This window comes from Rissa tridactyla, chromosome 16, assembly GCF_028500815.1.
Source record: "Rissa tridactyla isolate bRisTri1 chromosome 16, bRisTri1.patW.cur.20221130, whole genome shotgun sequence".
Taxonomy (NCBI): domain Eukaryota; kingdom Metazoa; phylum Chordata; class Aves; order Charadriiformes; family Laridae; genus Rissa; species Rissa tridactyla.
This window is the reverse complement of record NC_071481.1, coordinates 4394629-4418961: the sequence shown is the minus strand read 5'-3', so window position 1 is coordinate 4418961 and position 24333 is coordinate 4394629. Positions and strand designations below refer to the sequence as shown.

General features: G+C 51.8%; 1 protein-coding gene across 11 annotated transcripts in view; it reads right to left on the bottom strand.

Moving 5' to 3' along the window:
• Positions 1–24333, bottom strand: part of CASZ1 (castor zinc finger 1) — a 243292-nt gene that overhangs the window by 65247 nt on the left and 153712 nt on the right. For 8 of the 11 annotated variants that reach the window (XM_054222318.1, XM_054222316.1, XM_054222314.1 and 5 more), the window contains one exon: positions 7081–7240. The exons of the other annotated variants lie outside the window; for them this stretch is intronic. In XM_054222318.1, coding sequence (XP_054078293.1) covers positions 7081–7099 — 19 coding nt within the window. In that variant the 5' untranslated portion in view covers positions 7100–7240. The remainder of the gene's footprint in view (positions 1–7080; positions 7241–24333) is intronic. 11 annotated transcript variants of the gene reach the window in all.

Here is a 24333-nt window from a genome sequence, read left to right as displayed (position 1 = left end):
TAATTTATGCAATTTTAAGCATTTATGTATAAATTTTTTAATAAGCCACCCTGGAGCAAAATAGCCATTAACATCCCGACGTCCTTCTGTCCAATGGGCTTGTGTGCAGGATCAATTTCCGAGAGTACTTTCCTTTTTTTTTATGACATGATAAAATGCTTTTAAAGCAACTTACACAAATATGGAAATTTTTTTCCCCTCCTCTTTTTTTTTTTTTTTTTTTTTTTTTTTTTTTTTGTAACAGCCTCCACTTATTCACCAGGGAGAGCGAGCGAGGGAGCGAGCGTGTGTGTGTGTGCTGGGGAGGGCAGTTGGCAGAAGGATAGACCCAGCCCTAACTGGAACGGACCTGCCTGTCCTTCTAACAAGGGCATAAACTTTCATTAGCGATGCACACAGTCAAAGGCAATTTAGGGAAACGCGCTGTACAGAAAAGGAAAACCTCAGCGTTTTTTATACAGCGGCTCCTTGGCTCCGTCCAGGGGGCTCTATCCTTGAGCTCAGCTTGTGCTCGCCAACCAAAGTGACCCCACCAGCCACGGGGGAGGCAGGAGCGGAGGCCAGGGGGGACAAGGCCGGTGCCCAGCAGTGCCAGCCTCGGCCCCTCGCCTCCACCCCACCGGCAGCCCGCACGCCCCGCAGCTGGTCCGGTGAAGCCAGTCAATATTAACGTCTCGCTGGAACCTACCAGAGGCCCAGAGGTATCTGTTGCTTTGCCCACGGCACGGCTTTGCCCCTCCTAGTCCTCCCCAAAGGTCTGCATTTCGGGTTTCCGCACACTGACAAGTAGCTTGCAGCCGCTCGATGCCCCCCTTTGGGGCATTAGTTACAAGCTGGCTCTGCCCAAACCAGACAGATGTGTCGCTGCTGCTCCTGTTTCCACAGGGTATATAGGCTAGTTATTTTTGCAGCTGGGACACGGTCAGCCTCACACAGGAACCTGGAAAATGCCATTCCTAAAAGGACGGCTCCTGCCACTGGCCCCGTGAGCAGGCACAGCTCTGCGGAGGAGGGACATGAGCACACCAGGCTGGAGGGACAGCAGGCCAACACGAGGGGCTCGGCAGGGTCTGAAAGCCACAACCACACATTGGGAATGAAACAAAACTATTCTTCCAGATAGCAGTTGCCTTGGCCCTCTGTCTGTGGGGTTGAAGCTCATGCACCCCCAGCCAAACATACATTATACATGCCCAAGTGTGGGAAGTCCCTGCGCACATTCCTATTATTTGCTTCAACATAAAGTCCTGACACTGGTTTTCCTACAAGAGCAGACTTCTTTACCTTTTTGTATGACCCACTTCCAGAGATAACACAGACCTACGAATTTAATCCTACTGACAGCAGGCTTGCATGTTACTGGGACCCTACACAGACCCCTGCACGTTCCCAGACGCACAGTGCCGGCCAGCATAGGGCTGTGCACACACCTGCCCCATGCACGATGTTTGCAGGCATTTGAACTAAAGCAGAGGTAAAAAAAAATTAAAAAAAAAAAAAAAATTCAAGGGGCAGCCAATGCTCAGCTGGAAAAACACAAAGTGCCGAGAACAGCAAACCCAATCAATAACAATCACAACCCCAGCAGCGGGCAGGAAAGCGTGAACCGTTTTGGCCTGCTCCCTGCATGCTCACCCACTTGGGAAAACACAGTCCCCTGGAGGCCCGTGATTTCATCCCCTCCCGCTCCACCCTACATTCACCCTCACCAAAAATCTTTACAGAGTGCAAGTCCCCCGGGCTCCTGTTTTGGTCAGAAACTCAGCAGAGAGGAGAGAGGGTTCCTGCACAGAGGAAAAGGTTTCCTGGCAATGACCTGGTGCCTGAGGAAGGTTCTTGATGCTACAAAAGGCTCTGCTTCCAGCAAAGTGCTCCTTACACCCTGCATCCTTCTGACCTCCCCTCCAAAGTTTTTCCCTTTGGATCCCCCTTCCCCTCCCCATTGTCAGCCTCAGCCTTAGCGTGCTCTTCCTCTCCCCTCTTCTTTCCTCAAGTTCCCAACACCATCCCAGCTTCCTCCTCCCCAACATCTCCTGCCAAACCCCTTGTGCCCCAGTCCGCACCCCCATACCTTCTTCACGCCTCTCTTCCCTCAGTCCCCGTGGTCCTACCACCCACGGATGGAAGAAAGCCGTGCTGCCCACGGGACCAGCACCCCCAAGGACCAGCTGGGGGCAGGGGAAACATGAAACCTGTCAGGGAAAAAGTGAGAGCTCTCCCTTCTCCCGGTCTTGTGTCACTCCTCACCCAGACTGTACAGATTTGGGGGATTTCACTGTAGCAGCAGAGAGGTCAGCAGGAGTTGAAGGTTTTCAGATCATATATATCACTCTATATGGTCTTGTCTATAGTGAGTGCTAAATATAGCCAAGCCAAACCTGGAGGTGACTTCAGTGCTGTGATGCAGGGACATCAGCCGCTGCACAGGCAGCCTCTGCTACCTCAAAGCAATACAGATGTCAACAGTCACAATCCAAAATCGAGGATGCCTGTGACTCCCCTGTCTTCCCGCTGCCCAGAGTATGAGCCAGGTTCTCTCTCTCTTTTTCCCTCTCTCAGGTGTCCATAATGGTTCCTGCTTTTGAGTGGTGACCAGTCAAAATAAGGCAGCACTTCTAGCTCAAAGGTCCCTTTTTCCATGGGATGTGGACCCTCTTACATATGGCGTGCCAGCATCTGTTTCAGCATTGCTACTTAAAAACTTAAACAGTGGAAGAAGCTCTGAATAGAAGGGGAAAGTCTCTTGTGTCGGTCAGAATAATTAGGCTGAGTTCAAATTGGCTTTAGGCATCTGCTGCTGCCTCTGAGCAAAATCAAGCCATGCTGCTTCCATCAGCATCTCTCCGCTGTTAGTCCTGGCCCGCAGAACAGAGGGGACCCCATACTGCCTCGTATAGGGCATCTCTGGGAACAAGACTTGCTTCAACAGAAGCCATAAAGCCTCCTTATCCAGCTATCATTAAAGCCAAGAGAAAAGAGGCCAGACAGAGAGATTGAGATGAGCCATTTCCCCAACAAACTTGCTTCCCTTTTTCATTCGCTCCTTTCTTTTTTTTCCCCCTTTAACTGTCATTAAAATAACAAGTTTCTGTTACAGTCTAAACATTCCCACATTGTATAAAGGGTTATGTTACACTAGAGTCACTGCCGGGCCCAGTGTTTGCACAGAAACCTCACTGCAGGTCCCCCCTCCTGACGAAGTGACTTATTAAAGTTTAAACAGTAATTAACAGAACAATAAAAATAAAGGGATGTTTGGGGAGTCGTAGTGCACACAGGGTTTTTGGCAGTGCCAGCACTTTTCAGTGCCCTGCGCTGGCAGAAAAAAACGCTGCAAAACCAGTGGGAGAGACGGTGCGCTCGAAGCCAGGAAGGGGCTGAGGTGCGATCCCGGACCCGGCAGGAGGGTGCGGAGAGCAGCAGGCAGCGGGATGAGAGGGAAGGGTACAGGGGGACCTGGGAAAGGGTGCCAAAGGGTCACTTGGCAGAAGGGTGAGTTGGATTCAGTGCTCGCTACCTTGCCTGCGCTCAGTCTGTGCGAGTACGCACCAGGCAGCACCGAGAGCCTCCGCTGCCTGTTCTCCGACTCTGCTGAGATGGCCTGGACAAGCCCCCAAAACCTGAGTTTGGGGAATTGGGTCTCTGAAACCAGACCTGGGCTTTGGGGAAGCAGCTCCTTTACTTTAAGAGAGTGTGGCTGAGAGGGAACAGCAACCACAGATCAAACCCCTAAGAAAATCTTGCAACAGGGAGAGCTTCTGCAAGAGACCTCAAGAGCAGCCCCCTTGCTCGGGAGCTTTAAAACCAGACAGGAGCAGGCATCTGGTAGGGACCGATGCTGCCCTGGCCCCATGCTGGTGTGGGGAGCTCTAAGCTGCAGATCCAACAGTGTGTTAGTAATTCTGGGGTCATTCCCTCCTGAAATGCGGTCAGGGCTAGGACCACAGGGCCAAACACTCGCTATGCAGGACCCAAACCCCATCCCTCCCACAAGAGCAGAACTTTCCCAACCTATGTGAAACTGGCTAATCAAGGCTCCCTTTAAAGGAGCAAAATTGCTTTTCCTCTGTTTTGTACCCATCCCAGTTGCCTGCCTTGCCCAGGATGAGCTCTAGAGCATGTGGGCAGAGTTTAAGCCTAGGTTGTCAGCCCTCCCTGTTACCCAACATGCAGCAATGCAGAAAGATCTCATTTGAAGATATTTTTGGTGCCTATTGTAACTATTCTCAAATGTTTGCCTCAGTAGCTCACAGTGCTAGTTGGCTCTAGCCCTGATGTGTGACTCAGTACACATAGCATTGTGCAGCCCCATGTTTGCTAAATCTCTTCCAGTACAACTGCTCAGTTTGCAAATAAAAAGACAGCTCCATAAGGGTGTATCTCCCATGCAGAGTGAACTCAGGGAGTGCTGCCTTCAGTCTTCTCCCACAAAGCCCTCCCTCAGGTCTGGTACTTTGCACCCTGGGACAGCTGGGGAGCAGCGTGGCTCTCACCCGGGCTGGAGAGCTGCCCCACTACTGCGAGGACGCACATGGAGACCATCCAACACCGGCTGCTCCCGCTCTGCCCACAGCTTCCCTTCCCTCCTCTGCTGGGGTGCAGAAGGAGGAAAATTCTCCCAGACTCTGCTGCTGACAGAGCCTGTGGCAGCTCCGTGAACAACCACAGGAGATGCCCCCAGAAGTCCCAGTATTGTACCAGTATGAGTCACCCCAGTGAGGAGACTTGGATCCACCTCCAGGAGGCTAACCTGCAAGCCCAGAGTCATGCAAAGTCCTGCAAATTCATTCTGCAAAGAAAATGTACTCCACATGCCACAGGCTGGGCTTTGGAGCAGTCCATGAAGGTGATTCCTCCCCTTCAGCTCCCTCACTAGTGAGGAGGACTCTGTCTTCTGCTTTCTCAATGCTGAGCTAACCAGCTCATTTCCGCAGCTGCTAAATTGGCACTGCAGAGCAAAGACACATTTCAAGCTCCTCAAAGTCAACAACTCTCATTCTACTTCCAGCAGCTCAGTGGTATCCAGCTCAACACTATCCCTTACTGACAAATAGCCACCAACATGAAAAAAGCCACAAATATCGACAAGAGATCCCTGCTACTCTGCTACTCCTGCCCTCCCACCAACAAACACCGCTGAGTCCCTGCAGAGACACCCAGACACGCTTGCTGAGCCTTCGCTCCCTCCATCTGCTCTTCCATCAGACCCAGGAGGAGAAGCCACCTCCAGACACTGTGGAGGATAGGGATCTGTGGACACTGAAAGCACAGAGGGGTGGTGGGCCGAGGGTCCCTGTAGTCACTGCAGCTGCTGGCTCCCTGCTGGCAGCTCCTGCCCCAGGATGGGGAATCATTGCCTTTGAATCATTAATTCTCAGCCTCATGCAGGTCTCCTTCCCCCCAGAGACAGCTGTGACTGGGATCCACTGGCTTTCCTGAGAGCAGATTGGCCCTACAGAAACATTTTCAAGTCCTCTGTAGTCTGGAGTAAACTGTAGGGATGGTCATGATTTACTCCGTGGTCCAGGAAAGGAGAAAACTCAAGTCTCAAGAACTAAAAGAAAGTGTTAAAAATGTGACTTCCCAGGCAATTACCAGTGGTGATTTTTAATAAGCTGTTTTCTAGGCACTGGGGGAGCGAGGGACATGGGGGAATCAGATGTTATGAATCTGAATCCAGTCTAGGTTTCAAAGGTGCTGGTTTAATAAGCCGTGAGGCGAGCCTGCACTAGCAGCGACAGCCCTGCAAACGAGTGCCAGAGCGGGGGGCTGGCATATCAGGGTTCAGAATTAATGAAACCAAGACCTTGGCAACCTCAGTGATTTTACTGCATTCTGGTGTAAATTGATAAACTTGCATGGTGCTCCAGGGAGGCTGTGAGATGGAAGGAAGGGGGAAGGGAGAGGGTGAGTGGGAGACATACTGATGCCCTTCTCCCTTACAACAGTGTTTTAACTGAGCCCCAGCAGATGAGCTGCAAGTGGGACACACAGTTTGCCATGCCTCCCTCGCTCCCTGAGCCCCATTCTGCACCCCACTTCACTGCTCAGGATGTCTTCACAAAAGCCTGTCCTGAATCCTTGTGAAGTCCTTGGGTCCCCCTGACAGGGAGCTAAATGGGATGACAGATATATCATCCAACACTGTCTTGTTTGGCCAGCAACACTATGCCCTCTTATCCCCAAACCTTCTATTGCAACGTTTTTATTTTCTCAGTGGCTTTTCTGCCTCCGTGGGAAATTAAGAGTAACTAACTGCCTTGTTCAGACTTGCCCTTGGAGACAGTTTCTACAGAAAGCCCCCGAATCCATTGCAAGTCAGGCAGGGCAGTCTCTGCCTGAAATCCCCCGATCAGCTGAGCCGCTGGCTCTGGCTCTTTCTTCCCTTTGCTACCCCAAGCCAGCTGGATGCCCAGGAACAGCAGCCAGAATTCAGTGCTGGGAGAAGATGCTGTGTGAGAGTCGGCAGCTCCACAGCTGAACTGCCTCCCCAGGAAAGGCAGATACAGGTGTCTCTGCCCTGTCTCACTCCTGGACATCTCCTCCTTGCACACTCCCAAGGTCTCTCTGACCTGACGTGAGCTGAGCTGCCAGTCTGCTCTCTGAAGGACTCTCTTGCCCCACAGACTGAGGACGAGTGGCTCATCTCCAGTCCTGGGCACAAGCAAGCAAAATCGACATGTCAAATATCCCAGACACTCTCAGCCTAGTGCCTCCACTCTCCTCTTCCAGACCTGCTAGGCTCCATCCCTCTCTGACTGCTCTTATGCTAATGTCACTCCGCTAAGCTCAGAAGAATGATTTTCCCAGCTGACACCACATCAGTGACAGGAGAACTGAGCTTATGGCTTTCCGCTGCCACTCACATCAAACTGAGAGAAAAAGACACGCCACCCAAATCTGAACTTTTCATCCCATCCACCCAGCTACAGGATGTTTTCCAGCTCCTGGCTGTGCTGGAATCAGAGTCTCCAGACTCATTTGTAGCGAGAGGGGCAGTGCCTGAAAGGGAAGATGTGCTGAACAGGTACAAGTAGGTGCAAATAGAAGAAGAGAAGGTGCCCCCAGATCAGCACTCACATGCATTTTCCTCGGCCATGTTTGAGGAGACTTGGAGTCAGAACAGAGCACAGCTTTGCATGGGGGTCTCAAACATTTTCACAATGCAGAACGACTGTCCTGTGCACTTCCTTTTCCAACACGTCGTTCAGGATGCCTCTACAGCAATGCCAGTAACTGCCTGTAGGGAATGTTATGTTAGAAAATTATCTAATGCACTCTTAATCACCTGGTCTTGCAAACTACAGAAGGAAACAGGAGCAGCCAGCACAGTATGACCCTTCTTCCAGACACCACTGACTTTAGATACCATTATCAGTGGTAGCCTGGTGCGTGTCCCAGAACTCAAGCTCTCTTTCAGTTAACAGGCCATGAAATTATTTAGACTATTCTTGATATTACATTCTGTTATATTTGTAATTAACACAGAAGATCAGCAGTGCCCCATCCTGCAATCCTGTATTTTGATGAATAACAAGGAGACTGCGCGTACAAGCACTTAGTCTTCACCTAACTCTGCTTCTGCTATGTTTACGGGAAGGCAACACTTCACAGCGAACTTATCCCACAAGGAAAGGGTTTCGTATTGTCAGAGATTTTAATCCACATATATTTGAAATATGATATGGGAGCCGGCACTCTAAAATCAGGTTTTACCTCCTTTTTTTCGGAAAGGACTTCTAACAAAAGAAAAAAATCTGCCAGCAGACTAAGCGTTCGGCGCTATCTTCAATCAGGCAAGCCTAATTATACCCATTATACTGATGAGGAAGCACTGGCACAAAGCTATGCATTCGCATGGCTACATACACAAAGCGAATCAATGGCAAAGCTGGAAATAAACCCAGGAATCACGATGATGAGCTCATCACCCACCTCAGCACAGCCGCACGCAGCTGGTCATGGATGAGACCATGTCCTACCCATGTCCAGCAGGTTACAGAGCTGGTTAGGCGCGCCACACATCTACGTAACAGCGTAGAAGTTTCAGTCCCAGTGCTGAGATGGCTTGGGGAGCTCCGAGACATTCAGAGGACTGGTCACATAAGCTGGCCCACGAAGACCTGTCCCTCAGCTCACTGTACTGGAGACAGACTGGCGGGCTGCGGACACCCAACAGCCAGAGCATCAGGTCTGAGCCACTAAGATACCCCTCAACCACACAGACCGTGGCAGGGATGAATCATCTGCTCCTCCTCCTGAAGCAGCTTAATCATCTTCCCTGCATGTGGATCTTCCCAGCAAGGTCCAGCCTGAACTGTCTACGCATTAACGATCCTCTAGCACGTAAAGCCCAGAGATTTTCCTTGGCACCAGGGGCCAGCACTTGCCCTGCACTCTCCCTGCCAGGTGCTGGGTGCTGGGTCTAAGAAAGGCTGCAGAATCCCTTGGGATTGAGAGTCATTACATAAACAATACAACAGGATCACAAGCTGTAATTGTAAAAGTGCCTGAGGTCTTGGCACTGAAGTCTGCCTCAGCGAAGGCCTCTAAATGGAGACCCAAACAAAACAAACAAAAGCCCCAAGTCTGTCAGCACTTAATGAACAATAATAAATAATAAATAATAACCCTTAAGAGCCAACCTAGCAAGACAGATGTGAAGCACCAGGGCAGCTCTGAGGAAACGCTGTCCCTACAGCAGTTGCCCTCCCTCCCCAGCCAGAACACTGGGCTCAGGTCAGCGGGTACTTGCAGGGCTGGGTCCAGAGCGGGGAACCTGGATCTCTTGTCGAGCGTGCACCCCCCGGCATGAGAGCTGCCGCCTGGGTATGTCCCTGCATCAGGACCTTCACCTGCTAAGTGAGCACACGCGCATACCAAGTCCTGCCTGGCTCCTTCTTCCTGCAGGATCTCTCTTTAAGTGCTAAAGGCAAAAAGAAGCAGATGGAGCTGAGCAAGGGAATCCAGAGAGGTGCGAGTCCGGAGAAGCCTCTCCCAGCATCATTACAGCCTTGACTCAGTCCCCCACCTGTGCCGTGCAAGCTGGGCTCCCGGCAGGACACCGGGAGAGCTGCTTGGCAGGAAAATGGGCTGAAACAAAGGGCCTAATTTAAGTATTTTTATAACTCGGTACTTGTGACAGTGGGTTTAGCAGTTGCCAGCCATCTGGAATAAAGAATTACAGCCACCTCCCCTAATCCTATATTGCCTAAAACCTAAAGCTGGTTATGGTGCAAGGATGAGGCAGCAGGTTGGGAGGAGGCACTGATGGGAGGGTGGGGGTGGAAAAGGGACCACAGGAAAATTGACAAACTTATTTCTTTTTCCTGCAAAGTCCTGGGTGGTCCCAGATGTGTAAGAAGTATTTTTGCTAGGAATCAAGAGACAACAGGGTGAAGAAAAAGGGGGGAGAAGGGACACAAGGAGTCCTCCATGACCACACAGTCGCATACACCACACACACACACACTCTCACACACGCACACAGAGGCTTACTGGTCCGCGCAGAGCTGTCAGGTAAATTAGATCTGAAAGCTGACAATTTCTGACCATATTTCCTTGATTATTTCAAACAAATGCACACCAGCCGCTGTAAGGAGATTAAAGTGACATAAACGTCCCGAGTGGGAGGAGGGAGGGCAGAGAATTCAGGTCACCCCCATCCGTCCCCCATTTGACAGCCGCTATATCGCTATCCAATCCAATAAAAAAATCCCCCCCTTTTGCTTTAATTAATTTTACAGCTAGCTTGCTTAATTACTTTCAATCAAAATCCTCCTGCCATCGCAAAATTAGAGATGGTTGAGCTCCATTAGCCTAAATTCTTCATTTCCATATAGAAAGAGGCTCCCTCGGCAAAGCCAACAGGGCTCCCTCCTATTCAAGCTGCCATCGGACAGATGCCTGTCCCTCTGTCTGTCTCCAGTTCCTTGGGAGAAGTGGGGGGAGAAGGATACAGTGTTGTTCCCAGCAACCCCTTTCATAAAGCATCTCCTTGCGAGCCCTGGACACGGGAGGCCTCTCTGCTCACAGCAAAGACCGCGAGAGGCGAGAAGGACGGCCTGCCCTCATGGCCTTCCTGCAGCCACACGGGAATGAGCATTTCCATGGCTGCACAACGGAGCTGGGATGGCAGACGGCCTCCTCTCCGCTAGGCTTTCTGCTGTGGCTGCCAGCACTGAGGATGGGATCTGGAAGGGACACCTCTCCTGCTGAGGCTGGACCAGGCACTGCCACTGTCATCCCGCAGCCGTGCAGGCATCACTAACTCGAGCTGGTCTCTGCCGGACACATGGAAAGGATGTCGAGGGGACACAGGGGCAGATCATTTTACGTCTGCCTGCTGTGGGGTTTGGTACCTTCCTTTGGAGCATCTGGCAGTAGCCGCTGTCAGAAACATGACACTGTGGACCACGGAGCTGCAACATTCCTATAGCTCCTGTAGGCATCATTAGCACCTCTCTCCTGCAAACACTAATCATGAACCATCCTGTTTTGGGCTGATCTGAGAGCAGTCCCAACTGGTCTCATGTCCATGAAACCTCCTCAGAAGTGCAGGGAGTGGCAGCAATAAAGCCATACAGAGCTGGAAAGGAGACAAGAACCTCAAGCAGATGGAGAGGACAGATGCAGGAGGAAACCCTGGAAGGAGCTGGGCACAGTGAGAGCAGAGAAGGAGAACTTGCTCCTCTCAAAGGACTGCAGGAACCGGAAAGAATTACCCAAACCGCCCCAGCGGACCACACTGCAGCATGCTTTCCTCCCATTTTCTCCAATTTCCTATGGTCTCCTCCCTTCCCATCTCCCCATACTATTCGCAGAGCAATGGTCTTAAGGGGATTTTACATGTGCTCGGCACTCCATGTAGGTCCGGAGCCTTGGGAACCAACTCAGCCATTTAACCCGCCCAGTGGAGCTTGGTCTCTGCTCCCTCCTCCCGCCACATGCACACTGAACCTGGAGCTGCAGGAAGGTCACACCAGCACCCCGGTCTCCGCACCTTCCCACCCTTCCGAAAGCTCAAGGGGATTCATAAGCACAAGAAGCCCAACTCCTCCCCGACTCCAGGGAGGACAGGTCAAACCCTTCCCTTCTTTAGAACAAAATAAAGAAGAGACAAACAGAGACCTATTTTGTTTATAAGCTTAAAACTGAATCCAATGGCGCATCTACCTGGGGATTTTAGATTAAATGGTTTAAGAAACTCAAATAGGCTTTTTAATCCGGTCAAATAAAAGGAGCCCCAAAGAAGCAAAGAATTCACCCTGCCGAGCCTCACGCCTGTGAAGACAGGCGGGCAAGAACAGCTTTCTTACTCTCCGCAACTCCTCCCCACCCTGGCATGGGACATAATGTATTTGCCAAATCCCAAAAGCCTTGGATACACCCTGTTCAGGACTCGTGCAGACTTCTCTTTCCCATGGATGACCCACTTCTATCATGCTGTATAGCACTTTCTTCATCCTTTCTGTGTTCTCTCATGCTGTTCATCTGGGTGCTTCCCCCCAATACCTGGCAGCCCATGGCAGGACCGTGGTCACATCACAAGCACCAGCCAAAAGCAACCCTACAGAAGGCACCAAAGCCCTTAATCCCCATTCAATGCACACATTTATGCACTGTCTTTCATACAAACTACCTCCCTGAATGCTTCACAAGAGGTGGGAGAGAAGACGAGGGGCTGAGCAGCCGTGTGCTCACCAGATGCAGAAGGGAGACCAGCAGGGTCTGCCAAGGGAAGCTCCTGCAGAGAGCAGCAGCTGGCCAGCCAGCGAAGGTCCGATGGATAGAGACCAATGCTACATGGACTTGGGGAGTTTGATAAACATCTGGAGACGAATCCTGACGAAGAGCTCTCTTCTCTGCTGGATGACCACTTCTCCAGGACTTCCAGCCTCCTGCCTCCTCCCAATATTACATCTCACCAACTTTCCAACAGAAACCATCCCCTATTACCCACCACTGCTGTTCAACTCCGGAAGCACTCAGAACCGGCCTTCCCCTGCACATGCTCTGCAATAAAACTCCCGACTTGTGTCTCGCCTGCTCCAATGCTCAGAGCAACTAGGACAATAGAACAGAGAGGCCCTAAATCCACCAGACTCACCCTAAATAGCAATGGCCCATAATTTCGCCTGACATTCAGGAGCTTGTTATTCTTTCCCCTCGTCGCCTGGCTGGAGCTGTTCAGACCCATCAGTGTTATTCTATGCATTAAACGGGAAAAAAAACAACTCAACAACAACCCAGAGAGTTTTCAAGCCTGCCCATCGAGGGCTGAAGGGGCAGCATCCCTAGTTGTGCTGGCAGTGGGAGAACAGGAGGAATCAACACCTCAAACCCAGACCCATGCCCTCCGCAGGGGAACAGCACGAGTGGGTCCTGCTGAGACCCCCAGCAGAAATACACACTTACCCTCTTCTCTGCTTCCATCCCTAGCAAGGGAGCTGCAATCTCTCCCAGCCCTTCCAGCCTCCCACCTGGTGCCCGGGAAGGCTTCTGCACACTCCTCCCCACCACCCCGGAGCAGGGAGCTTTAACCACAACAGTTTGGGGTTTGGGTTTTTGTTTTTTTTCCAGGCTGGCTCCAGCTGATTAAGGACCTGCAACAGGATGTAGGGATTACAGCAAAACCTGGCTCGGGATCAGCTGGGGCACAGAGCCAAACGAGAGAGCGAGGATTGCCCCCAGCCTGACTGCCAAACCGGCACTCGTCCTGTTGGGAGGCTGCGAGGGCTGGAGCTCTCCGCTGGAACAAGGCCCCTGCCCTCGCTGGCTCTGCTGGGGAATGGCCCGAAGCCCACACTGACAAACGTGCCCACATGAAGGCAGGGATGTGAGGACGAGGGATCTGTGGCTTACAGGGCTTGCTGAAGGGAGGAAAATCCCTTACGGCCTCGCTCTTCATCCCTTCGCGCCAGGCAAAACAGAGGTGTGAGGGGCGTCCCCACCTCCCGTCTTGAGCAGCAGGAGCAGCCCAAATTGGCGATGCCCTGTGATTCCCTCATCCCTCTGCCAGGTTCTGTACCACATGGAGCTTCTAGCCGGTATCCTGGAATAACACATGGCAAAATACTCTGTGCTGAGTTTTTAATCCAGGAAGAAGTGATCAGGGAAGGCAATAATCTCAGTTGGCACACAGAGCACAGCAGGGTCTTGCTTCTGGGGAGGCATCAAGAGCAGAATTAGCTTCAAGGAGACTCTGGGGCTGTTTTTTCTTCTGCTAACACTGATCCCTGCTTGGACCAGCAGCAGCAGCAGCCCCCAGCATCTTTCTAAAGTGCCTGTCACTGCAATATCCAACTGCTGTCATTCCCTAGGGGACATCCCCCCATGCTTGGGTTTTCCAAGTCCCTCCTGGACCAGAGCAAGAGGGACAGCAGCAGTTGAGAGCCACCCTCCTGCTCTGACCTGAAGCTGTTAGCCTCAAGTCCTGTTTTAATCAGGTCTGGCAGAGCTGCTCCCTCGTTTCCCAGCCTGACACCTCGGAGGGATAATTTGCCAGCGCTTTCTCGGAGAGCTCTGTGGAAGCACTTTGCAGAGCCTGAGTACGCCTCTCCTTCATGGCCAAATCCCGCAAGCTTCATACTGGCACGTCTCCCTTGCCCAGTGACCCCCAGGCTCTGTCTGAGCAAAGGAGATCATGAAGATGCCAGGATTTGGTCCTCTTTTCCAAGCGCTCCCTGGCAAAGACCTCGCAGCAAGAGGGGGAAGTTGCTCAGAGCAGCAGGAGGGGGTGGAAATCTGTCTGGCAGCAGCAGCGAAGAGACTTCTTAGTGCTGCCCACCAGACTCATCGTAGCAGAGAAACTCTGGAGTCAGCTCCTGCCGGCCTGGGGCTGCAGGGGGAAGGCAGGAGTTGATATTGCAGGCGGAGGCCACTGGGATACCATTGAAAGCTGCTAAATATGACCAGGTTAGCACTTTAGTCTTTAATGGCAGGTCACCATTAATAAACCCAGGGCCCCAGGGTGCAGTACAGAGCCTCCATTCCCCCCTCCCCGAAACACTCATTTCATTAACTTCACTGTGCGTGGCGCTCGGCACCTGTCGGAGGTTGGGCAGCCAGGAGGGCTGGCAAGGGTTAACAACATCTTACAGCAGAGCAAATCACTCTCTCCTGACACCATGGGGCAGGGGAAGCCGCCTGCGCAGCACCCCACTCCTCCCCACTGCCCCCAGGTCCCCCGGCTCGCACTGGAGACCAGCCCACAGCTTTTGGACCCCCACTGAAGGGGCATCCCTCATGAGTGGGGAAGAAGCACTGTCCCAGGCCCACAGCCAAGGGGCTGGGCGCTGGCGAAGGACAGCCAGAAACGTGGCCCCTGACCCTGGCTCCAGCACTGACTCCCTCTCTGGCCTTCAGGAAGTCACTTCACGTCACCGTGCCTTGCTTTCCCCGTCTGCGGAAAGCTGACAGCAGCACTGATGGCCACAGCAGGGAAGAAGGGCAGAGGGGAGTTACTCTGGATCCAGGCAGGGAAAATGCTCTTCTTAAATAAAAAGACTGTGCAAACAATAAAGGCCAAATCCCGATCTCGAGGACAACGGAATGACCCACGGGATTGCCCCAGTATACAAGAGGGTGAGCTTGGCCATTGCAAAGGGTAAGTGGCAGCAAGGGGCCGGTGGAGCCAGTGCAGGGCAGGGGACCACGCCAGCTCCGTGCGCTCTCTGCAGCCTCGCGCGCGCTCCCGCAGAGGCCTCCAGTCCCAGCGGCTGCAGCGTGGAGGACAGGGAAGGACAAGGTGAGAGGAAAGCGTAAGGACAGGGCTTGGCTCCACCTGCTTTTGCTGTGACGCTGGCCGTTTCCTGAAGGGATGGTGGGAGGGGAGGAGGGGCAAATGGATGTCCCAGCTGCCAAAAATCCCATACCAAGTCTCTATCGATCTGCCCTACTTGGCAACTCAAGCTGTAGCCACCGTCTATGGTGCTGGATCAATAAGACCTGGGCGAACAGGGAGGGAGAGGCATTTTTATGGGAAGGCGGGGTCTTTAGGGGGAAGTATTTTGATTTTTAGAGTGACTGCAGAGTCAAGGAAGAGAAAATACTGGGACTGAAGCTGCAGTTTAGTTTGGACTCATTTCAAATACCTGCTGAGCCCTTTACATTGGGGCCCCAGCGACCTCCTGCACATGGGAGCTGCCCCAGCCTCTGTCCTCGCTGTCCACCCACGGGAGTCTCTCGACTGCCCTGGCTGCTCTCAGCACAGATGTTCCAGCTACAGCCATGAGCCAGTAAGCCACCGCCGCACAGCACAGACAGCCTGTGCATGGCAATTCTCCGGGAGCTCCCTACAGATCCTCCCCAGGGACCTGGCGAGAGCCAGAGACTCCCGCAGCCCGATGAGAAGGAATCGCTGTGCAGCTCAAAGAGCCTCTGGAGATGCCTCAAGTCCCCAAGCGGCACTTTGCAATGGCTTCTGCAGCGTGACTGTCGCTGGGGCCAGCCAGATGGGGAAGGTTCAGACCCTGGTGCTGATAGCCAGGCTGATTTGGCAGAGAAGATGGCCTCTGATGAGCCAGCCCAAGCCATTTCCATCCTGCCGAATGGAATGCATCACACATTGCACCCTGGCCTCTCCATGAAGGAGACCACAGCTTAGTAAGATGCAGTGAGCCAGGCAAGTCATGCACTGGGGAGCAGATGACCGTCACTGAACCATTCTACCTTGGTGTGACTGGAGACCACTTTCTTATGTTCAGATCGTGCAGTCGGGCCATTCCCACCGAGCCCTGGAGACCCACTGACCTGCTGATATGGAGGAGAGCTCTGTGTCTGAATGCTCTGGTCACCCCAGCATTTTGCTAATTTTGTGCCCATAATAACCCCATCAGGAGAAGGCTGCAGATGGGGACGAGGAAAGTTTTTATTCTAATACAGAGGGCTGCTGGGCAGGGCCAACTTTGGTGGCAGGAGTGCCCCGTTCCTAAAGGGAAGAGCCAGCAGCAGCCCGTCGGCTCCAATTAGAGCTGGCAGCAACGGGGACGGTGCATTGGGTGTCACCTCCAAATGCCCTTTGGATAGACATGGAGAGAGCAAGCGGGGGGTGAATCTGCAGTTGTTCCAACGTTTCTTGCTCAGCAGAACAACTGTTGCAGTCCTTTTAGCACAAACCCAGCAACTGTTCCCAAAAGCACAGCCTCCTCAGCTCCTGTCCTTAAAAAAAACCCAACAACCGATCTCCAAAATGCCGGCTTCTGAGTCAGGGCAAAAATGTTATTAACAAAAACATCACTCAGGGGTGGGACACCTGCTCCCTGACAAGCAACTGGCCTGGCTGCCCATGGTTAGTGTATTACATCAGGCCCCAAAAAGAGAAAGGAAAGGGAGGGAGAAGGGGAGAGAGTGGAAAAGAACAGACAGAGGGAGGATGACAGCAGAAGGGAGTAACAAAGACAAAGAAGAGCAAGAGAGGGGAAGCACAGAAAGAAAAGAGCAAGTGCGAGCGCATGTGAGAGACGGTGCAGGAGAGAGCGAGAGCGTGTGGGGGAGAGCAGAAAAGTGTGCGGAAAGTCGCGGTGTGTGTGCAATAAAGTGTGGGAGTGCGTATGTGTGAGAAAGACAGCAAGCGTGTGTGCATATGGCAGAGACCGGAGTTAAGAGGAGGAAGAGAAGAGTAAGGAAGGGGGAATGACGCCATGAAAAGCAAAAAAAAGCTTGGAAAAGTGTAACAAGAAAATAGGGAGGAATAGAGAAACAAAAGAAAAACTGAAGGCCATCAAACAAATGAGTCTAGTAAAGCAAGGGAGCAAAGATAAGGGCAGGGAGGGCCGTATGGGAAGAGGAGGCGGGGGGCACTTGGGATGGGGCAAAGCCAGGGTGAGGGTCAGGCAGAGAGAGGAGAGGGAAAGGGAGAAGGGGAGAGAAGGAAAAAAAAAAGGAATAAAAGAAATAAACAGGGGGGAGGGAGACAAAGATGTCTATTAAAAACCTCAGTGCATAACACAAAATGTCAGGGTTTATAGCTTCATTCTTGGCATTGCTGGTACTGAGAACCCCACACAGAAATGTCACTGCTTGTCATGTTTAATCACCTGCTATTTGTTAACACCTTCGCTGCAAGGAGTCTGCCCCTCACCCCTTGCAGGCTTTCCTTTTGGAGAATAAACTGCAAAAACACGCCTCTGCCCTTCAGGTCCCTTTGGAGAGTTTCAGTTGAACCCAGAGCCAGGCAGGGGAGGCCGGGCAGGGCAGGCACACAGGACATGGCCCTTTGCTTTCCAGATGGGGCTTTCAGCCCAGGGTAGGGCTCCTGCAGGCTGCAGCGGTCCCTGGCCCGGCAGGTTGGTGAGAGGCACCGTCGTCGGGGAGGCAGAGGCTGTGCATAGACGGGAATGGGACACAGGATGCTCCTGGGAGCGCAGGACAATGCTAGGAGCAGTGGGGAGCCGGTGAGTGAGGCGAGTTTGGGGGGAGAATGACTTCAGGGCAGAGAGCGGAGACAGGAGCGAGAGGGGAAGGCTCAGCTCCGTGGGTAAGTCAAGGTGCACAGGGTCGCGAGGGCAGGCGGAGCAGGGTACCCAGCCCTTCCTCCTGCTGCATGCACCCCCTGCGCTCCCATCCCGCTCACGTCCTGTGCCGAACACACATAAATAAAGTCTCCCAAATCCACACAAGTCTGGAATTCTCAATCTGTTTGCTCGAACAGCAACTGTCACACAAAAGCAAACATCCAAAGCTATTAAACGTACAGTTACAGTTCCTTGCCCTGGCATCTGCACTGGTGACTTTGCTCTAGTTCCTCCCAAAGCCTTGGACTAATGTTCTTTATTTATGCCGGTTTTCCCCTGTGTCAGGCACCCATGCCCCCGCTGTCTGTACTTCCCACGCAGCTGTATACTGTCTGTCTGACATCACGTTGCACTGCTATAGAAATTATTTTGAGGTCATCACTAGACAAGACTTTTCCCTACTATTTCATGCACTCCGACTGGAAAGAAATAAAAAAAAAGCTCTCCTCCATACAGTAGGGCTCTCCCATACAAGCAATGAAAATCTAATTCTACAAATTTCAGGTTTACGGAAAGAAATAAATCATCCCCCCACCTAAATGAAGAAAAATTTAAAGATGTGGATGTGAAGATCATTACTACAGCTATTTTGTTTTAACCAAAGAATGGTAATCAGCACTGTTTCGACAGAAATGAGGGCTCAGCTTCGGCACGGTCCTTGCCCCACACTCTGAAATGCTTATGTCAGTGTGCAGCGTTTTTGAAGTGCTGATGCCAGTGCAGTTAGACTTCCCCTCTCGAAAATGAAGAGGATTTGGGGAGCCGAAGAAATGACAATACGATGAGCTATAAGGGGATCCTAAAAGCATCCAAACCTTTTTTCACGCATTCAGCCAACAAAAAAGTAGCAGAAACCATTGGCTGCCTGGAGACCAGCACAAGGGTTTCTGCTCCAGCCCCCCATGACTGCTGGGTGCTGGGTCCCTGGGTGCCCGGATCCATCCTGCGACTCACAGAAACAGGCAGCAGAGAGCTGACAGCTGCAGCTGCAGGACCGAGGGGCTTCCCAGCACCGGTGCCATCAAGATATTAAGGACGCGCTAGAGGAACATCCTATACAGAAAAAAAATACAAACCTGCAGAAACTCAGCGCTCATCATTCTCCAATCCCTACAGTACAATTTTAAAATCCAGTTTACATCATCCAGGACTAGATGCGGGACTGAAGGAAAAACCTTCAAGCCCAAACCAGGCAGTTCTAGAAACCCAAACTCCAGAGTGCAGTTGGACTTCACATCTTGGTCTCCAGTAGTGATGGCAGCGTGTTTCTACCCAAATTTTCGTATGCATTTTCCTCCCAACAGTGTTCTCATGGTCTTTTCTGATTGAGAACCTTGCTAGTTTCCAAAAGCAACTATCTACATCTCAATCTCACGCACCAGAGCGACCCTGTGGGTGATGGTGAAACCTGCAGTGCTGGGTTTTTGCTCTGCCCAGCACCTTTCCCAGACACCCACAGCCACCTCAAAACTCCATAAATAAATTCAGGCCCAGTTTGCGAACCCGAGAACAACCGGGCTGTGAGACGTGAGTCCAGCTGGGGATCGCTGCCCCCGGCATGGGGAGGGCAGGCAGAGGCTCAGCCCAGAACTGGGGATGGTGGTTTCTGCCCCGGCCCCGAAGGACCAGCACGAGGTCCAGGAGCCACCCCAAGTCCTATTCTGGGAACGGGAACAGCACACAGAAAGGCCTCCCGCTGGCCTTTCGCCAAGGATAAAATTCACCCTTCTGAACACAGGCCAAGACGATCTAAAGTGACTACTGACTTTTGTTGCCCAACTTGAGTCACCTTAAATGGGCCTATTTTTCAAAGTGTCAGTGCTTAGCACAGCTGAGAATCAGGCCTCTTTAAGACGTCTAATACTACATGTCCAATCACTGCTTTAACAAGAAAGACCAATATTTCTCTCCTGTGTGACTTCTTCCAGTCTGGCCAGGCCTTTTATCTTTTTTTCCTCTCCCCTCCCCTCCCTTCTCCTTGTTCTTTTCTTTTTCAGCTTTTTATGAATTTCTCTGAGCTCTCCTCTCTCTCCCCCCCTCAAGGTCATGCGGCTCATTTCCACGTTGAATATTTACTCAGTAAGCTAGGTCCTTTCACAGGCGCTCACCACAAATATGCTTTCTGATAAAGTCCAGAGAAAAGAAACTATAAAACCCAAAACAGTGTCAGAAATAAATAATAAAAAAAATCCCAACAGGGCAAAGTGGGGCTGTAATGGGGTAGAATATTTCAACAGAGAAAGCTAACAGGTAAAACACCCTTGGAGTTTACTCCATTTCCTTGCATTTCCATGATTATTTTCTTGCTCTCGTTTCTTGTTTGCTTTTCTCAACATTTTTGTTCTGCTGTTAGGGCTGTAACACCTATATGAGGGAGACTATTACATTTAACCTCTTCATCCACAGTGATACTCACCCTCGTTCAAAGGCCAGAACCCTCCCAGCCCGTGGGCACCGGCTCCTTTACGACAGCGACCCAGCAGCTCAAACCCATCCGGAGCAGGGGAGTTTTCAGCTACGCGGTTTGCTCGTTTTTCCTAAGCCCATTACTTCTAAGCAGCTTGCATAAAGCATCGGGGTTTGTACCTACCCTGAGTAACACACAGCACAACACAGCGTCGCCAGAGATCACACAAAGGAAGGTCAAAGCCCGCTCCCCACGCTCAGGAATGGACAGGGCCCTTCACATCAGTATGGTAAGAGGGAGAGGGTCCTGGAGAATCGTCTTCATACTTAATTACCAAGTCAGCTCACAGACCAATCTTACAGACTGTCTGAAAGGAAGAGCAGCTTCACAAAGTCTACATTCTCCAGCCCAGGGCAGGTCTCCAGAGAGCCCAGCCTTCCTCGCTGCTCTGAGATGCGACGATTTTGATAAACCTCCAACTCCAAAGAAACAAAATTTGACCAACACAGCATGAATTCAAAAATCCAAGCCTCATGCTTGCAGTGTCCAAGGAAGTTTTAAAATTATTTCTTAGTAAGATCATTTAAATCTCTGTTCGACCATCAGAGACAGCTACTGGCCATCACATGAAAGACGGGTATTAAAAACGTTGATCCCCTCGCTAACATCTCTTCATCTGAGATCCAATGCCGCCTGGCCTCTATGGCCACTGGGAAATGATCAGGAAAAGCAACTCTGCTGGCTTTTGTAGTCAGGTCATGGTTTTATGCCCAAGAGTGCATGTAGCCCACAATGTCCCAAGGGAGACAGGCCACAATTTCCTTGCTGAAAAAGTCACATTTGGGATAAGAAGCATATAGTAACAAAAGGGTCTCACCTACCAAGACCCCTGAGGAACACTGCCTGAAGGAGTGAGCTGCTCTGAAAGTAATCTCCTTTTTCTCAAGCCAGCAGGGCTGTCCCCACTCTAGAGGAGTTGCTTTAGGTTGCTTAGTGTTGCTACTTTCCTTTTATGAGCCCACAATGGAAAAACGGAAATTTGGGGATTCCTCCTAGCAGGAGAGAGGTAATTCACAGCTATGCTGCCTGCCCTCCACCGCTCTCCCTTGGTTTCTAGCTACAGCCATAAGGCATCTCCCACTGCTCCCAGGTGAGCAGCTCCCACCCGCTGCCCACCACACAGCCGCCTGCTGGCAGCCCACGTGCTGCCATGGAGCAGAGACCTAGCTACCCTGTTTGCATGGAGCCTGACCTTCTCCTGGAGGTTGCAGAAGTCTGCCCTTCCGTAAACAGATACTTATTCTACCTAGGAAAGCCTCAAACCACCATCGTGATACCCTAGGTTGTGTTGGTTTAGGTAGCTAGCTGTAAATACATTAGTATTTTGAACAGTTAGTACTACTTCAGGAACTGTGTGGAAGCAGAGCTCTGCAGAGCCGCACTCCTCGGGGTGTCTGTGCAGCTGACATCAGTGACAGCAGGTACCCTGACAAGTACCACGGCAGAGCCGTTACAGTGGCAAATGTTTGGGTCCACCAGCATCACAGTAACTAAACAGAAACAGCAAGTTACAAGTTTTGCCAGGCAGTCACAGCCCTGAAATAAAGTCTAGTTGCAAAAATACTCTGATTTCCAGTGCTTTTGGCCACTGGCAACTCTGTGTTAGCAGCACAGCCATGGTGAGAGCAGCACGCTGGTGGCAGTGACGTTGTCCTGAGTGGCTCCAAGGGAGCGGGGTGGGATGCTGTAGGATGCTCCGTTGGCAGTCAGGCCCCTGCAGAGGCTGGGAACTGAGCCGGGTGTTACCACACTGTGCACAGGCTCCTGCGACCCTTCTGTCTCCCTGGCACGGCCCGTCTCGTCTCACTGAGTGCTGCTCGCCCTCCCTCCCTCCCAATGCGCACATGGCTTTAATGTTTTTATTACCTGTTTGACTCGCTGCCTTATTGCTTCTCCTCTTAATGGGGCTGTAACCGTGGAAACGAGGAATAAACGGCCACCAGAAAATGAGATGATTAAACAGGTCACCCTGGCAAAACAAACTCCGTGTTCACGCAGCCCAGGCTCTGTGTGCAGTTTCTGCCCAGGGAAATGCAGGGCTGGGTGCGAGAGGGCGGGAAGGCTGTGCCAGGCTCCTGGAAGGAGGACACCACCAAGAGGTGCCTCCTCGGAGAACAGTGGTCTCTGCCCAGAGGGGATGATGCTATGCACCTCCCAGCACAGACATGCGGAAAACAGCAAGGTTTGCTCAGGGAAGATGGAAGATAGCGAGGACAAGACGCATCTGTGTAACTGGGGAAAAAATAGCAACTATGATGAATATAAATAGGCTGGGCTGGAAACAAAACACAAGTCTAAGACAAGTTGGTGTCCTCTGTTGTCCCCGTCTCTGGCATTGCCCACGCCTGCCTCGCGGCAGCTCCCAAGGAGAGTGTAGAGACCCTTCTGCCCACGCTTCTCCAGGCCCCCGGAGCACGGCTCCACCGCTCTCCTCATCCCCACTGATGGGCTAACGGCCAAGTGCACTGGTGCTGGCAAAGGCACCATCCGGCCAAGCACAGCCAGGACCACAGAAAATGTAGGTGTCATGGAGCACATACCTGGCTTTCTGAGGTCTCGGAGAAAGGGCGTCTGCAGCTGCTGCGCTCACAGCTCCTTCTCCGAAGCCATGTGGCTGGGAGGAAGGGGACAGCAGTGGGGACAGCAGCAGGGGGGACCTGCCTGGCTCAGGGACTCACCTCCAGCACAGATCTACTCTAACTTCTTTCTTGGGGTGCTGCAGACACGGCCCTCACCTCGCTGGGAACAGCCAGACAAACCCACCGCCCGGCCGCAGCGGTGAGCCAGGGTGTACTAAAATCAGCCCTGACAGATCACTTTGGAACGAGAGCTCAGCTCAGCGCACACAGCAGCTTGCCGTGACAGCCAGGAGGGTATGACCACAGCCCTGGGCTGGTGTCCAGGCCTGAGCAGGACACCTCCACCACAGCCCTCCCCATGACCCGGCGAGAGGGTTGGTCCACACCAGCAAGAGGAGAAGGCAGGGGTTTCTGTGCATCTCCGCACCCCGCTGGGTGCCAACGTCTGAAAATAAGATCCCACTCTCAGTTAAGCTGAGAGATAATGAGCTTCAGACCAAAATGTTGTTGAAAACAAAAATAAAACCCCAAAATAAGCACACCGCAATCAAAAAAGCACAATCACAAACCATCATTCAAAGTAGCGAGGATCCTGCCAGAATCACCGTCCTGTCCCAACCTGTCCAAACCCAGACTCATTGGGTGCTGGCAGTCTGGGAAGCGCAGACTTATTCCACCGAGAGTAACAAATTCAGAAGAAGGAATTGGAACAGCAAAGCTTGGCGAGGTGGAGATGAGAGACAACTGCTTGAAGCACACAGGCGAGTGGTTGTGCCTTCTTTCAAAAAAAACAGCAGGTGGTTTATGAAAAGGGCCCTATTCTTTAGAGTAATTTGAGCCATATTTCATTGTTTGGTAGAAAAATCCTAATATTCATGACCTCCTTTAACTGGAAGAAGTTTGCTCATCTGAATATCAGCCCACAGAGAAATGGGGAAATGAAATATAAAGAGAGTAAGATAATGGAAGGGATGGGGGGGGGAGGGCGGGGAAGGAAAGGAAAACCAAGAGGGAATCAAAGGCAGAATGGGAAGTCCAGGAGGGTGACAAAGAGTGACAGGACTGTGGGAATAAGGAAAGGAAGGAGAACATAAAGGAAAGCTATTTAGCAAGAAGAGTTAAATAGTGCTGCATAGAAAAAGGCTGAGAAAAGCAGGAGTGAATGACTGAAAACACAGCAAGAGCGAGCAAGGAGCTTTCTATGAAAGTTTCCAAGCACATGGATCAACTTTGCAAAACTGTGATTCTTGTCCTACTGAGCTTCTGTTAAAAATATTCTTACGCAATCAAGAAGAAAAATCAGACCCTCTCCCCAGCCTCTGTTCCCTCACCCTCTTCCAACCCCGTCCTTCTCTGCTAACATCTGTGCCTGCCTTCGGGACATGCAGATGGTAATTACTCCAGGAGCAGCTTCCTCTCCTTTCCCTCCTTGCAGAGGGCCACTTGGAAGAGAGCTTCAAGCCATGGAAACATCCCACAGACACCTCCACACTGGCAGGGAGCAGGGTATGTGGGAGCCAGGGCCGTGCCCACAGAACTTCAGAGCACAGGGGTGGAAGGGGGGTGAAGAGATGAAGACATTTGTCTACAAAACATCCCCCTGGCCCAAAGAAGGGAGGCCTGGGGACAAGTTGGCTTGACATGTGGAACGGCTCATGCTTCTCCTGATAGGGGAAGGGGTAGTGGAGGAGAGGTGTGCTGGGGAGGCGCAGGCAGCAAGGAGGAGGAGGGCTGCCCTGGGCAGGCTGGCTCAGGGAGTGGATTCATACAG